Source organism: Giraffa tippelskirchi, chromosome 12 (assembly GCF_054371585.1).
Source record: "Giraffa tippelskirchi isolate mGirTip1 chromosome 12, T2T-mGirTip1v1.2.pri, whole genome shotgun sequence".
Classification (NCBI taxonomy): domain Eukaryota; kingdom Metazoa; phylum Chordata; class Mammalia; order Artiodactyla; family Giraffidae; genus Giraffa; species Giraffa tippelskirchi.
The window spans coordinates 72,283,580-72,298,835 of record NC_137286.1 but is presented as its reverse complement, the minus strand read 5'-3'; the positions used below and the strand labels follow the sequence as shown (position 1 = coordinate 72,298,835).

The 15,256-nt window shown below is 55.0% G+C and overlaps 1 protein-coding gene and 1 long non-coding RNA gene across 2 annotated transcripts in view; one reads left to right on the top strand and one right to left on the bottom strand.

Moving 5' to 3' along the window:
- Positions 1 to 15,256, bottom strand: part of LOC145529708 (uncharacterized) — a 221,810-nt gene that overhangs the window by 136,121 nt on the left and 70,433 nt on the right. The window contains exons 11-12 of the long non-coding RNA XR_014071297.1: positions 9,094 to 9,205; positions 1,453 to 1,564 (exon numbers count right to left, since the gene is read on the bottom strand). This is a non-coding gene — a long non-coding RNA (uncharacterized LOC145529708). The remainder of the gene's footprint in view (positions 1 to 1,452; positions 1,565 to 9,093; positions 9,206 to 15,256) is intronic.
- Positions 5,239 to 7,053, top strand: LOC145529642 (uncharacterized). The gene is made up of 3 exons (XM_081550240.1): positions 5,239 to 5,438; positions 5,838 to 6,150; positions 6,401 to 7,053. The coding sequence occupies exons 1-3, from the start codon at positions 5,304 to 5,306 to the stop codon at positions 7,027 to 7,029; spliced, it is 1,077 nt and encodes a 358-aa protein (XP_081406366.1). The 5' UTR covers positions 5,239 to 5,303; the 3' UTR covers positions 7,030 to 7,053.

Below are 15,256 nucleotides of genomic sequence, written 5' to 3'. Positions count from 1 at the left end.
TCACTGTTCCATACAAAAGAGAAACACATGGGAAGTTCCAAGGAGAGGCAATGCCCATGGCCAGTGTACTTTAGAGACGGCCTGACCGCTCCGGGGAAGACACGCACCGACGGAACCCCTTGGGAAACAGCAGCGAGAGTCCTCACCGTCGTAAGGGTTTCCTCTGGGGACAACCTGCCCTGGGCACCACATGAGGGAGCAGACCGGCTTCTCTTCCTCTGCCCCCACACCACTCACTCATGAAGGCAGCTCAGGTGTTCTCATGCCCTGCCTGCCTGCCTGCCTGCCTGGCTCATCCGTGAGCTGTGACCACCTCCAGGGCAGGACTCCACCTTCTCCTCTCTGTGTACCGTGAATCTGCACACAGTGGGCTTTCAGAACCTTAGGAGACTTGAGCCATTCCCACTTGAGCCAGAACCCTCCCCAGGAAGGAAAACAGCTGTGGAGTCATTTTGGCCCCAGCACTGGTTCCCAAACCCTGGCGGCTCCTACAGCCTCTACGGTGTGAAGAGGGAGGTCCCTTTTGACAGAGCTTTCCGGCTGTCAGATGGAAGCTGTTGTTTCACTGTCAGCTGTGTCTCTGCCGTTGCAGCCAGGTGGGCCACGCTGCTCCAAAGGAGCTCACAAGCTGAGTTGCAAGGGAGGTATTGAGAGGACAGGGATGGCTACAACGTGCTGCAAACTGAGTGAGGGTCCCCACAATCCTCAGCAAAGGTCTGTGGTGTGCAAGTGGGGAGTAGAGGGCCCCCAAGTTCCAAAGGAAGGGAGGTACTCGGGAGCTAAAGCCCTTGGCTGCTGTGGTAGCAGCTGCAGATGGCAGCTCGTCCACAGTGCACTTCGAATGAGGTCATATGAGCGGGACTCTGGAAATGGCTCTGAAATCCAGAGAAAGGTGTCAGGGTATGTGGGTATCCGGCGGGGGTGGGGGGTGGATGAAGGAAGGTGTCCTTCCTCTCTCCAGTGCAATTTGGTTTGGTGAGTCTCAAAGCTACCAGATGGCACTTCCCAAGTCAGGCCCCCGCAGGAATCAGGGTGGGCTGTGTGCCTCGGCCCCTGCCACAGGGACAAGCCACACCAGTGGCCTCCCTGAGCTCAAATGGCCGGATCTGGGGGTTCCGTCTGGGTGCACACCTCCTTGCTGTGGCCAAGTTCCCCCCTTCTCTGAGCACCAGCTTCATCATCCTCTCGAATGAGGACATCGATTGCTACCTTGGCACGTTACTCTCTTCATCCTGTGAAGACTCATTAGGCTTATCCTACAATTACTAGCTGGCCCGAAGAGATATCTCCGGAATCCAGATTAAGCTGGAGTCTCCCAGGCTCATCTGGCATGTCTTCCCTGAAGTCTGCCAAAACCCACACCCTTGCATTTCCAGGGATTCCCCTTAGCCGGCTGGGCAGAAAACCCAGCATGGTTCAAACAAGCTGACAGACAAGCGGGAGAGGACTCACGGGCAGACGGTCTCCGTCAGGTCTCGGGTGGAGCTCTAGGACCACAGCAGCAACGGGCCATCCCAGCCCCTGGGCTCAGCAGCGCCCTCATTCTCAGGCCGGCGGCTCTGCCCTGAGGGGAGCAGGAAGGTCACCAACTGCCGCAGGCGGACCTCAAGCCCCTCCCACTGCTGGAGCCTGACCTCCCCCGGCCCCACCCCTTCCCCTACCCCAGCAGGACGAGAGCTCGTCTTCCCCTGGCTTCCAACGTGAGGCCCGGCCCTGGGCCCCGATTGGGCACTGCCCCAGTCCGGAGCCAATCACAGTGGCCAGGGAGGTGGAACGCACCGATTGGCCAGGGCCAGGTCATGTGACCATGCTCCCCAGGAAACTCAAATATTACCAAGATTCCCTAACAAACCAATGAACAAAATTATCCAGTAAAGGCAAACCGTACTTTTTAATGAGGCCGATGTCACAGAAAAAAAAAAAAATGCTTCACAATGAACTGCTCAAGGAAGCTACTAAATAAACTTTCAGAAAAGTTAAGTAGTTTTTTTTTTTTTTTAATAGGGTGACGGAGAGCTATACCTTTCCCATCTATGTGAATTTAGGTTTAAACTAGATTTCCCTTGGCTATTATATACGACAAAAAAACCCCACATCACCCCCTTTCACTCCCCCCACCCCCCAAAAGTGTTTTAGTCTATTGAGTTTTTGTGTCCTCAGTTGTGTCTGATTCACGGCAACTCACGAACTCTACACAGCCAGGCTCTTCCGTCCATGGAATTCAGGGCAATTTTTTTCTGTCACAGTAAATGCCCACCCTGGGTGATCCAAAGGCAAGGGCTCAGAGGCTCCTGAGAGTCTAACTCCTTTCAGCCGAGCACAGAGCTGGCTCCTCACTGGGATGCCTGTGGCCTGGGGCTCCCAGAGGGGAGAGCAGCACTCGCCCCACCGTGTGGTCACTGCTGGAAGTGCAGGCTGCTCCTCACTCCCTCTTGACAGTGTCCCTGAGGGCAGAACAGTGGGAATCTACTCAAGGTGGAAATGCAAACTCCCATGCAACCAAACTTCCCACAAGGTCTCCAAAACCACTCAGGAACAGGGAATTGGAAACTGTAGGGCATGACATGAATGGAGATGGAGACTTGACACCTTACACCGAGTTCACTTCCAGTTATCCCTAGACAAAGTTTCCATGAAAACTTGTCACAAATCTAGAAGAACAATGAGCAGAAACCGGACACGTGCTTTGAGTCTTCACACACAAAACTAAAAGGCAGTCCACAAAACAACCCAGAGAATACAGTGGACTTTGCAAAATCAAAGATATCTACTGTGGGAAAGACCTCATTACAAAAGCAAAAGACAGGTCATACATCGCGAGACGAATGAGTGGAAACACAAAGCTTCTCAAGGATGTGTCTCCAAACAGACAAAGAACACCAACACAACAAGCCTGTGAAAACTAGGGAAAGGTCTGAAGGGACACCAGACTGAGGAAGACACACACAGAGTATCCCGGATGATGTCCAGCACGGAGGGCCTGAAGAAACAACAGTCTAGTTGCACTCCCTCAGGCCTGTGTGACCCTGGATGAGGCCTCTGTTTCCCGGTGGCTCTGAGAGATGGACAGGGAGGAAGGGGAAGAGAAATCACTTGCATTTCTAATACTCACAGCAAAGTCTTCCAATGAGAAGGGAATTATCACCCCCACTGACAATGCCATTCACTGAAGTGATACCCACGAGTCCATCTAACCCAGAAGGGAAGGAAGGACCTGTTCTCACAAAACGGCGAGAGATGGAAGAAGGAAGATCAAGCCCACACCAATCACTGGAAAGAGAAGCTGTGCTCAGGGCTTGAAAGAATTCCTATTGGGAAAATGATGTCACAGCCCCACAAGGCAATCCACAGCTTGGATGCTATTCCTCCCAAAATGCCAATGCATTGTCGCACCAAACAAAGAATTGCAAAAGGGGTTACGGAAACAGAAAAGAGCCTAAATTGTCAATACAATCCGACGAAAAAGCCCCGATACGGACATCCAAGGTTGTGTGAAAGGAAATTAGACGACCAAACTAGGATCCTCAGGAGCGTATCGGAGAAGGCGATGGCGACCCACGCCAGTACTCTTGCCTGGAAAATGCCCTGGACGGAGGAGCCTGGTAGGCTGCAGGCCATGGGGTCGCGCAGAGTCAGACACGACTGAAGTGACTTAGCCGCAGCGGCAGCAGCAGGACAGTATGCTATTGGGAATACAACAACACACACAGATCCAGATCGATGGAATAAAGTTGAGGGTCCAGAAACAAACCCCGGCATCCATGGTCAACTCATCTCTGACACAGAAGGGGAGAATATCCAAATGGGAACAAGAAAGCCTCTTCAATAAATGGCCATGGGAAAACCAGACAGCTACATCTGAAGAACGCTATTGGTTTTGATCTCACACCACCTCAATATCGGGGAAAAACCTCACCCTAAAGACTGATGTCATGAGATAGCTAGAAAGAAGCGTAGGTCAAAGGCTCCTTAACATCAGAGTCTCCTTGCCATTTGCTGGGCGGAGGTAGAAATGCGTCTCTTCAAGTAAGGGAAAGAGGGAAATGAAGTACACCAATGGGTTTCCATCCAATGGAACCTCTTCACAACAGAGAAGCTAAGCATTCACAGATGCAAAAGATAGGAAACGGAACATGAGAGACTCCTTGCAAGTGGTGTATCTGAGAAGGGGTTCATATGGAAAGAGACGAAGAATGCACAGCACTCAGATTCCAAGAAACACCACCACCACCCTTGACCCTTCCCCCATGACCAACTCCGACCTAAAGCCTTTCTCTCCCTCTAACCCATCCCTAAAACATAACCCTCATCTAATCATATACATGTGCATTCCTAGCATCCATCCATCCACACACGAGAGAGAAAGAGGAAGACACAGACTGAATCGAGAAAGGAAAAGAGAGGGACACAGCCAGAGAGAGACACGGAACCAAAGAGAGGAAAGGAGTCGATGGTCCAGACTTTTCATCAATCTGTCTCGAAGGTAGAAGCAATGACAGCGCCCATCCACCCCAGAAGGGGGAAAAGGACGGAAGGTTTGGAGAGGAAAAGACAAGAACGCAGGGAGCCATTAGAAGCTCAGCCACCCGCAGAAGCCGAGCTGGGACACTTGAACAGAATCTCAATGGAAACAGAGGACCAGAAAGTTGGCTACTCTTTTCTATAAGAGAGGGAGACCTTCGAGTCTTCCTTTTGGGCCTCCAACTTGGATGTGGGGTCTCAAAACAGTCAGGAGGGGCAGTGCCTTTTCCTGGGTACCACGGCGCATCCAGGCCTCGTTCTGCCCCATTCTGTGCTGTGTCAGCCCTGGATGGAGTCTTTCTTTCTGAAGTCTCAGCGCACAAGCTCCACGTGATATCGGCCCCAGGTGGAGAGGCATGGAGCTGCTCGTAGGCCGACAGACCTAGGAAACAGATGGGAGAATGACCCCCACTCTGCAGATGGAGAGACTGGGGAAACCCTGAGGGGCATATGCTTGTCCAGGGCCACACCACTTATGAGAAGAAGGAGGCTGGTCTGAGAGCAGCGGGGTCCTCGGAGCTCAGGCCCTGGCTGCACCCAGGCCTCCCCAGGGCTGTGGGCTGGGCTGTGTGGCTGTCAATGTGCCTGCACATGGCCTAAGGGGGGTGGTCGAGCAGTCAGAAACCCAGAGATTCCCTTGGGAAGTTTTGGGGAAGGGACCTCAGCACGAACCCCAGGAAATGATGTCACCTGCCGGCAACAGAACCCAACAGAACCCGCAACCCGGGTATCCAGGCCTCCAGAGCGGAGAGGAGCCCTCAGCCAGATCTCTTGCTGCCAGGATGTTCTGCTGTTTGCCCCTGCCCAGAGGCCGGGGCCTCAGGAGAGCTCACAGGCAGTGTGCGTGGGCACCCTGTCGACGTTGGCTCAGGGCACCCCCGAGAGGCCTCTGGCCCTCTGCCCGGAGAAACAGAAAGGTAACACGGGGAGCCCCAGGCCGGGCCAGGCCACCTCTCCCATGCCACCCGGAAACACCGGGTCCTTTGCCTGTGTGTGTGGATGCGGGTTTCTCGGGGTGTGTCTCCCTCAAGGAAGTCCAGGCGGATGTGGGGTCAGAAGCCTGCGGACAAGTTGTGTCCACACCCCAGGGGAGATCAGGCTGGCTGGGATGGGAACAGTGCGGGCAGGGCCGGCCGCCCAGGCTGACCTCACACCCTCAGGTGGGTCTCTTTCCTCCCGGGTGGGGATCTGAGCAGACACACGTCTCTGACCCTTCTGGGAAGAGAAGTTCGAGCAGGCAGAAGCAGCGGCTCCACTGGCCAGGCCCAGCTCGGAAAACTCCCAGCACGGCTGGCTGACGGTCACTGTCGTTGCAGAGCTTCCCACGTGATGAGGCCGAGGACGGGGACACCCCGTCCACCTCCCGGAGGGAGGGGTCGGAGCACCAACCCCCCGCCCGTGAGGCCCAGTGCAGGCTCCAGGTGAGCGTGCCCACGGAGGCATCAGCCCCACCGGGGGCGAAGCGGAGGCGGGGAAGGCCTGCTGCCGAGACACCGCCCAGGATACACCCGGCGGCCCAGTCTGAGGCTGCCACGGAGCTCAGCACACCCGGCTCCGACCCAGAGTCCCGAGAACCCCGGCCTCTGAGGCAGCAGGAGGACCTGGAGCCCAGCACGCCAGAGCACAGAGGTAAGGACGCTGGGGCTGGTGCACGGGAGTGTGTGGGGAGGGGGTGCTGAGCTACACAGGGACGAGTCCCCGAAAGATGCTGCTGGGCCTGCAGCAAGCGCTGGCCTCACACCCCCACCCCCATCTTGCACACTTCAGTCCCAAAAGACATCCAACCCTGGGTATTCTTTCGGAATCTCTTGGAAGCTTTCTGTCCCGGGATACGCACATGCCAAGGCTGGTCTGTGGGCAAACTTTGCTTCTCCCCCAGCTCTAGCACTGGCCTCCAACTGGAACCAGGCTCCACTTCCCAGACCTGTGCCTACAGAGGTGGTGGCTCCAGGTGCAGGACCCAGGGATCCACCGAGGGCAGATGGAGAACCGAGCCTTGCCCTCGCAGAGACACCAGGCCAGCTGGGTACTGGCCAGCACACCGGGCAGATCGGATTTCCGTGCCTGCAGGACCCCCAGCCCCAGGCACTGATGTCCCACCCCCTCAGCCAGAACCTCCACCTCCACGTGCACCTGTACCTGCTCGGGCTTTGGCAGGAGAACCCGAGGCAGAGGAGGAGTCACCGCCTCGGCAGGGAGAGCCTGCCCTGGCTCCCGCGCAACACCCAGACGCCGACGATGACTCACCCGCCCCTGCAGGAAGAACGAGCCCCCGCTCTGGACAGAGACCCAGAGCCCTTGCCGGAAACACCATGTCCAGGGGAGCGGTCGGCTCTGCAGCCTCCATCCCTGTCTGCTCACCGTGGACGCCGGCAACTCGGTCTGCCCCCAGGGGACATGGAGTTCCTTTCCCCTGAGCTGCTTTGCATTTGGTTTGTTTCCACCTTTCTGGTGATGTTTTACTTTTTGTATGGTTTCGTCTATTTTTGTTGGTTAAGTTGGGATTAGTAAACTTTTTCATCATTGTTGCAATTTGGGACACTGTTGTGTAACTCTGGTGATACGGTGTTACCATCACCACTCTGTAGTTTCAGACCCGTTCGATCTTTATGCCCCACCCGCCAACAAAGCCTGGGTTCAAGGCAAGCAGGCCCTGTTCATCCCTCCCCCCGATCCTGACCACAATTTCATCTTTTCTTTCTGCATTCCTTCCTATATTCTTGGTGTCCCCAATCAATGACTCTCAGTGAGATGACTGAAGGAGTTTTTTTCGGACTCTCCACCTACTGTAAGACTCCATTGGAGAGTTCTCATTTTTATGTCATTTGAACTAGCCTTTGATAGCTGAAAGGACGGTGTACGTCCTTTCAAGATATCATGTGCCAAACGAAGCCCTTTTGGCAAATGCCATCATTATCTCCAGGCAGGCATTGCTGTTTGAAGGGTGACATCTCAGCCAGAAGGCAGAGGCTGAGCTCCTCTTGTTGCACCAGCTCCCAAAAGAAGCCAAGAAAGGGAGCTGGAACAACAAACCACCCCAACGCCCAGGAAAGCGTTCTTCACGACAGAAGGCTAGCAAATGACCCAACAACCTTGTGGCCCAGAACCCCTCTAGAAAAATCACTGTTCCATACAAAAGAGAAACACATGGGAAGTTCCAAGGAGAGGCAATGCCCATGGCCAGTGTACTTTAGAGACGGCCTGACCGCTCCGGGGAAGACACGCACCGACGGAACCCCTTGGGAAACAGCAGTGAGAGTCCTCACCGTCGTAAGGGTTTCCTCTGGGGACAACCTGCCCTGGGCACCACATGAGGGAGCAGACCGGCTTCTCTTCCTCTGCCCCCACACCACTCACTCATGAAGGCAGCTCAGGTGTTCTCATGCCCTGCCTGCCTGCCTGCCTGCCTGGCTCATCCGTGAGCTGTGACCACCTCCAGGGCAGGACTCCACCTTCTCCTCTCTGTGTACCGTGAATCTGCACACAGTGGGCTTTCAGAACCTTAGGAGACTTGAGCCATTCCCACTCGAGCCAGAACCCTCCCCAGGAAGGAAAACAGCTGTGGAGTCATTTTGGCCCCAGCACTGGTTCCCAAACCCTGGAGGCTCCTACAGCCTCTACGGTGTGAAGAGGGAGGTCCCTTTTGACAGAGCTTTCCGGCTGTCAGATCGAAGCTGTTGTTTCACTGTCAGCTGTGTCTCTGCCGTTGCAGCCAGGTGGGCCACGCTGCTCCAAAGGAGCTCACAAGCTGAGTTGCAAGGGAGGTATTGAGAGGACAGGGATGGCTACAACGTGCTGCAAACTGAGTGAGGGTCCCCACAATCCTCAGCAAAGGTCTGTGGTGTGCAAGTGGGGAGTAGAGGGCCCCCAAGTTCCAAAGGAAGGGAGGTACTCGGGAGCTAAAGCCCTTGGCTGCTGTGGTAGCAGCTGCAGATGGCAGCTCGTCCACAGTGCACTTCGAATGAGGTCATATGAGCGGGACTCTGGAAAGGGCTCCGAAATCCAGAGAAAGGGGTCAGGGTATGTGGGAATCCGGCGGGGGTGGGGGGTGGATGAAGGAAGGTGTCCTTCCTCTCTCCAGTGCAATTTGGTTTGGTGAGTCTCAAAGCTACCAGATGGCACTTCCCAAGTCAGGCCCCCGCAGGAATCAGGGTGGGCTGCGTGCCTCGGCCCCTGCCACAGGGACAAGCCACACCAGTGGCCTCCCTGAGCTCAAATGGCCGGATCTGGGGGTTCCGTCTGGGTGCACACCTCCTTGCTGTGGCCAAGTTCCCCCCTTCTCTGAGCACCAGCTTCATCATCCTCTCGAATGAGGACATCGATTGCTACCTTGGCACGTTACTCTCTTCATCCTGTGAAGACTCATTAGGCTTATCCTACAATTACTAGCTGGCCCGAAGAGATATCTCCTGAATCCAGATTAAGCTGGAGTCTCCCAGGCTCATCTGGCATGTCTTCCCTGAAGTCTGCCAAAACCCACACCCTTGCATTTCCAGGGACTCCCCTTAGCCGGCTGGGCAGAAAACCCAGCATGGTTCAAACAAGCTGACAGACAAGCGGGAGAGGACTCACGGGCAGACGGCCTCCGTCAGGTCTCGGGTGGAGCTCTGGGACCACAGCAGCAACGGGCCATCCCAGCCCCTGGGCTCAGCAGCGCCCTCATTCTCAGGCCGGCGGCTCTGCCCTGAGGGGAGCAGGAAGGTCACCAACTGCCGCAGGCGGACCTCAAGCCCCTCCCACTGCTGGAGCCTGACCTCCCCCGGCCCCACCCCTTCCCCTACCCCAGCAGGACGAGAGCTCGTCTTCCCCTGGCTTCCAACGTGAGGCCCGGCCCTGGCCCCCGATTGGGCACTGCCCCAGTCCGGAGCCAATCACAGTGGCCAGGGAGGTGGAACGCACCGATTGGCCAGGGCCAGGTCATGTGACCATGCTCCCCAGGAAACTCAAATATTACCAAGATTCCCTAACAAACCAATGAACAAAATTATCCAGTAAAGGCAAACCGTACTTTTTAATGAGGCCGATGTCACAGAAAAAAAAAAAAAAAGCTTCACAATGAACTGCTCAAGGAAGCTACTAAATAAACTTTCAGAAAAGTTAAGTAGTTTTTTTTTTTTTTTTAATAGGGTGACGGAGAGCTATACCTTTCCCATCTATGTGAATTTAGGTTTAAACTAGATTTCCCTTGGCTATTATATACGACAAAAAAACCCCACATCACCCCCTTTCACTCCCCCCACCCCCCAAAAGTGTTTTAGTCTATTGAGTTTTTGTGTCCTCAGTTGTGTCTGATTCACGGCAACTCACGAACTCTACACAGCCAGGCTCTTCCGTCCATGGAATTCAGGGCAATTTTTTTCTGTCACAGTAAATGCCCACCCTGGGTGATCCAAAGGCAAGGGCTCAGAGGCTCCTGAGAGTCTAACTCCTTTCAGCCGAGCACAGAGCTGGCTCCTCACTGGGATGCCTGTGGCCTGGGGCTCCCAGAGGGGAGAGCAGCACTCGCCCCACCGTGTGGTCACTGCTGGAAGTGCAGGCTGCTCCTCACTCCCCCTTGACAGTGTCCCTGAGGGCAGAACAGTGGGAATCTACTCAAGGTGGAAATGCAAACTCCCATGCAACCAAACTTCCCACAAGGTCTCCAAAACCACTCAGGAACAGGGAATTGGAAACTGCAGGGCATGACATGAATGGAGATGGAGACTTGACACCTTACACCGAGTTCACTTCCAGTTATCCCTAGACAAAGTTTCCATGAAAACTTGTCACAAATCTAGAAGAACAATGAGCAGAAACCGGACACGTGCTTTGAGTCTTCACACACAAAACTAAAAGGCAGTCCACAAAACAACCCAGAGAATACAGTGGACTTTGCAAAATCAAAGATATCTACTGTGGGAAAGACCTCATTACAAAAGCAAAAGACAGGTCATACATCGCGAGACGAATGAGTGGAAACACAAAGCTTCTCAAGGATGTGTCTCCAAACAGACAAAGAACACCAACACAACAAGCCTGTGAAAACTAGGGAAAGGTCTGAAGGGACAGCAGACTGAGGAAGACACACACAGAGTATCCCGGATGATGTCCAGCACGGAGGGCCTGAAGAAACAACAGTCTAGTTGCACTCCCTCAGGCCTGTGTGACCCTGGATGAGGCCTCTGTTTCCCGGTGGCTCTGAGAGATGGACAGGGAGGAAGGGGAAGAGAAATCACTTGCATTTCTAATACTCACAGCAAAGTCTTCCAATGAGAAGGGAATTATCACCCCCACTGACAATGCCATTCACTGAAGTGATACCCACGAGTCCATCTAACCCAGAAGGGAAGGAAGGACCTGTTCTCACAAAACGGCGAGAGATGGAAGAAGGAAGATCAAGCCCACACCAATCACTGGAAAGAGAAGCTGTGCTCAGGGCTTGAAAGAATTCCTATTGGGAAAATGATGTCACAGCCCCACAAGGCAATCCACAGCTTGGATGCTATTCCTCCCAAAATGCCAATGCATTGTCGCACCGAACAAAGAATTGCAAAAGGGGTTACGGAAACAGAAAAGAGCCTAAATTGTCAATACAATCCGACGAAAAAGCCCCGATACGGACATCCAAGGTTGTGTGAAAGGAAATTAGACGACCAAACTAGGATCCTCAGGAGCGTATCGGAGAAGGCGATGGCGACCCACGCCAGTACTCTTGCCTGGAAAATGCCCTGGACGGAGGAGCCTGGTAGGCTGCAGGCCATGGGGTCGCGCAGAGTCAGACACGACTGAAGTGACTTAGCCGCAGCGGCAGCAGCAGGACAGTATGCTATTGGGAATACAACAACACACACAGATCCAGATCGATGGAATAAAGTTGAGGGTCCAGAAACAAACCCCGGCATCCATGGTCAACTCATCTCTGACACAGAAGGGGAGAATATCCAAATGGGAACAAGAAAGCCTCTTCAATAAATGGCCATGGGAAAACCAGACAGCTACATCTGAAGAACGCTATTGGTTTTGATCTCACACCACCTCAATATCGGGGAAAAACCTCACCCTAAAGACTGATGTCATGAGATAGCTAGAAAGAAGCGTAGGTCAAAGGCTCCTTAACATCAGAGTCTCCTTGCCATTTGCTGGGCGGAGGTAGAAATGCGTCTCTTCAAGTAAGGGAAAGAGGGAAACGAAGTACACCAATGGGTTTCCATCCAATGGAACCTCTTCACAACAGAGAAGCTAAGCATTCACAGATGCAAAAGATAGGAAACGGAACATGAGAGACTCCTTGCAAGTGGTGTATCTGAGAAGGGGTTCATATGGAAAGAGACGAAGAATGCACAGCACTCAGATTCCAAGAAACACCACCACCACCCTTGACCCTTCCCCCATGACCAACTCCGACCTAAAGCCTTTCTCTCCCTCTAACCCATCCCTAAAACATAACCCTCATCTAATCATATACATGTGCATTCCTAGCATCCATCCATCCACACACGAGAGAGAAAGAGGAAGACACAGACTGAATCGAGAAAGGAAAAGAGAGGGACACAGCCAGAGAGAGACACGGAACCAAAGAGAGGAAAGGAGTCGATGGTCCAGACTTTTCATCAATCTGTCTCGAAGGTAGAAGCAATGACAGCGCCCATCCACCCCAGAAGGGGGAAAAGGACGGAAGGTTTGGAGAGGAAAAGACAAGAACGCAGGGAGCCATTAGAAGCTCAGCCACCCGCAGAAGCCGAGCTGGGACACTTGAACAGAATCTCAATGGAAACAGAGGACCAGAAAGTTGGCTACTCTTTTCTATAAGAGAGGGAGACCTTCGAGTCTTCCTTTCGGGCCTCCAACTTGGATGTGGGGTCTCAAAACAGTCAGGAGGGGCAGTGCCTTTTCCTGGGTACCACGGCGCATCCAGGCCTCGTTCTGCCCCATTCTGTGCTGTGTCAGCCCTGGATGGAGTCTTTCTTTCTGAAGTCTCAGCGCACAAGCTCCACGTGATATCGGCCCCAGGTGGAGAGGCATGGAGCTGCTCGTAGGCCGACAGACCTAGGAAACAGATGGGAGAATGACCCCCACTCTGCAGATGGAGAGACTGGGGAAACCCTGAGGGGCATATGCTTGTCCAGGGCCACACCACTTATGAGAAGAAGGAGGCTGGTCTGAGAGCAGCGGGGTCCTCGGAGCTCAGGCCCTGGCTGCACCCAGGCCTCCCCAGGGCTGTGGGCTGGGCTGTGTGGCTGTCACTGTGCCTGCACATGGCCTAAGGGGGGTGGTCGAGCAGTCAGAAACCCAGAGATTCCCTTGGGAAGTTTTGGGGAAGGGACCTCAGCACGAACCCCAGGAAATGATGTCACCTGCCGGCAACAGAACCCAACAGAACCCGCAACCCGGGTATCCAGGCCTCCAGAGCGGAGAGGAGCCCCCAGCCAGATCTCTTGCTGCCAGGATGTTCTGCTGTTTGCCCCTGCCCAGAGGCCGGGGCCTCAGGAGACCTCACAGGCAGTGTGCGTGGCACCCTGTCGACGTTGGCTCAGGGCACCCCCGAGAGGCCTCTGGCCCTCTGCCCGGAGAAACAGAAAGGTAACACGGGGAGCCCCAGGCCGGGCCAGGCCACCTCTCCCATGCCACCCGGAAACACCGGGTCCTTTGCCTGTGTGTGTGGATGCGGGTTTCTCGGGGTGTGTCTCCCTCAAGGAAGCCCAGGCGGATGTGGGGTCAGAAGCCTGCGGACAAGTTGTGTCCACACCCCAGGGGAGATCAGGCTGGCTGGGATGGGAACAGTGCGGGCAGGGCCGGCCGCCCAGGCTGACCTCACACCCTCAGGTGGGTCTCTTTCCTCCCGGGTGGGGATCTGAGCAGACACACGTCTCTGACCCTTCTGGGAAGAGAAGTTCGAGCAGGCAGAAGCAGCGGCTCCACTGGCCAGGCCCAGCTCGGAAAACTCCCAGCACGGCTGGCTGACGGTCACTGTCGTTGCAGAGCTTCCCACGTGATGAGGCCGAGGACGGGGACACCCCGTCCACCTCCCGGAGGGAGGGGTCGGAGCACCAACCCCCCGCCCGTGAGGCCCAGTGCAGGCTCCAGGTGAGCGTGCCCACGGAGGCATCAGCCCCACCGGGGGCGAAGCGGAGGCGGGGAAGGCCTGCTGCCGAGACACCGCCCAGGATACACCCGGCGGCCCAGTCTGAGGCTGCCACGGAGCTCAGCACACCCGGCTCCGACCCAGAGTCCCGAGAACCCCGGCCTCTGAGGCAGCAGGAGGACCTGGAGCCCAGCACGCCAGAGCACAGAGGTAAGGACGCTGGGGCTGGTGCACGGGAGTGTGTGGGGAGGGGGTGCTGAGCTACACAGGGACGAGTCCCCGAAAGATGCTGCTGGGCCTGCAGCAAGCGCTGGCCTCACACCCCCACCCCCATCTTGCACACTTCAGTCCCAAAAGACATCCAACCCTGGGTATTCTTTCGGAATCTCTTGGAAGCTTTCTGTCCCGGGATACGCACATGCCAAGGCTGGTCTGTGGGCAAACTTTGCTTCTCCCCCAGCTCTAGCACTGGCCTCCAACTGGAAACAGGCTCCACTTCCCAGACCTGTGCCTACAGAGGTGGTGGCTCCAGGTGCAGGACCCAGGGATCCACCGAGGGCAGATGGAGAACCGAGCCTTGCCCTCGCAGAGACACCAGGCCAGCTGGGTACTGGCCAGCACACCGGGCAGATCGGATTTCCGTGCCTGCAGGACCCCCAGCCCCAGGCACTGATGTCCCACCCCCTCAGCCAGAACCTCCACCTCCACGTGCACCTGTACCTGCTCGGGCTTTGGCAGGAGAACCCGAGGCAGAGGAGGAGTCACCGCCTCGGCAGGGAGAGCCTGCCCTGGCTCCCGCGCAACACCCAGACGCCGACGATGACTCACCCGCCCCTGCAGGAAGAACGAGCCCCCGCTCTGGACAGAGACCCAGAGCCCTTGCCGGAAACACCATGTCCAGGGGAGCGGTCGGCTCTGCAGCCTCCATCCCTGTCTGCTCACCGTGGACGCCGGCAACTCGGTCTGCCCCCAGGGGACATGGAGTTCCTTTCCCCTGAGCTGCTTTGCATTTGGTTTGTTTCCACCTTTCTGGTGATGTTTTACTTTTTGTATGGTTTCGTCTATTTTTGTTGGTTAAGTTGGGATTAGTAAACTTTTTCATCATTGTTGCAATTTGGGACACTGTTGTGTAACTCTGGTGATACGGTGTTACCATCACCACTCTGTAGTTTCAGACCCGTTCGATCTTTATGCCCCACCCGCCAACAAAGCCTGGGTTCAAGGCAAGCAGGCCCTGTTCATCCCTCCCCCCGATCCTGACCACAATTTCATCTTTTCTTTCTGCATTCCTTCCTATATTCTTGGTGTCCCCAATCAATGACTCTCAGTGAGATGACTGAAGGAGTTTTTTTCGGACTCTCCACCTACTGTAAGACTCCATTGGAGAGTTCTCATTTTTATGTCATTTGAACTAGCCTTTGATAGCTGAAAGGACGGTGTACGTCCTTTCAAGATATCATGTGCCAAACGAAGCCCTTTTGGCAAATGCCATCATTATCTCCAGGCAGGCATTGCTGTTTGAAGGGTGACATCTCAGCCAGAAGGCAGAGGCTGAGCTCCTCTTGTTGCACCAGCTCCCAAAAGAAGCCAAGAAAGGGAGCTGGAACAACAAACCACCCCAACGCCCAGGAAAGCGTTCTTCACGACAGAAGGCTAGCAAATGACCCAACAACC

What these genes read in the sequence shown, in the direction of transcription:
- LOC145529642 (XM_081550240.1), top strand. Translation starts at nt 5,304, where the DNA reads ATGTTCTGCTGTTTGCCCCTGCCCAGAGGCCGGGGCCTCAGGAGAGCT. An exon ending in CTGCCCGGAGAAACAGAAAG is followed by an intron (nt 5,439 to 5,837) that starts GTAACACGGGGA and finishes CTGTCGTTGCAG; the next exon opens with AGCTTCCCACGTGATGAGGC. An exon ending in CAGCACGCCAGAGCACAGAG is followed by an intron (nt 6,151 to 6,400) that starts GTAAGGACGCTG and finishes CTTCTCCCCCAG; the next exon opens with CTCTAGCACTGGCCTCCAAC.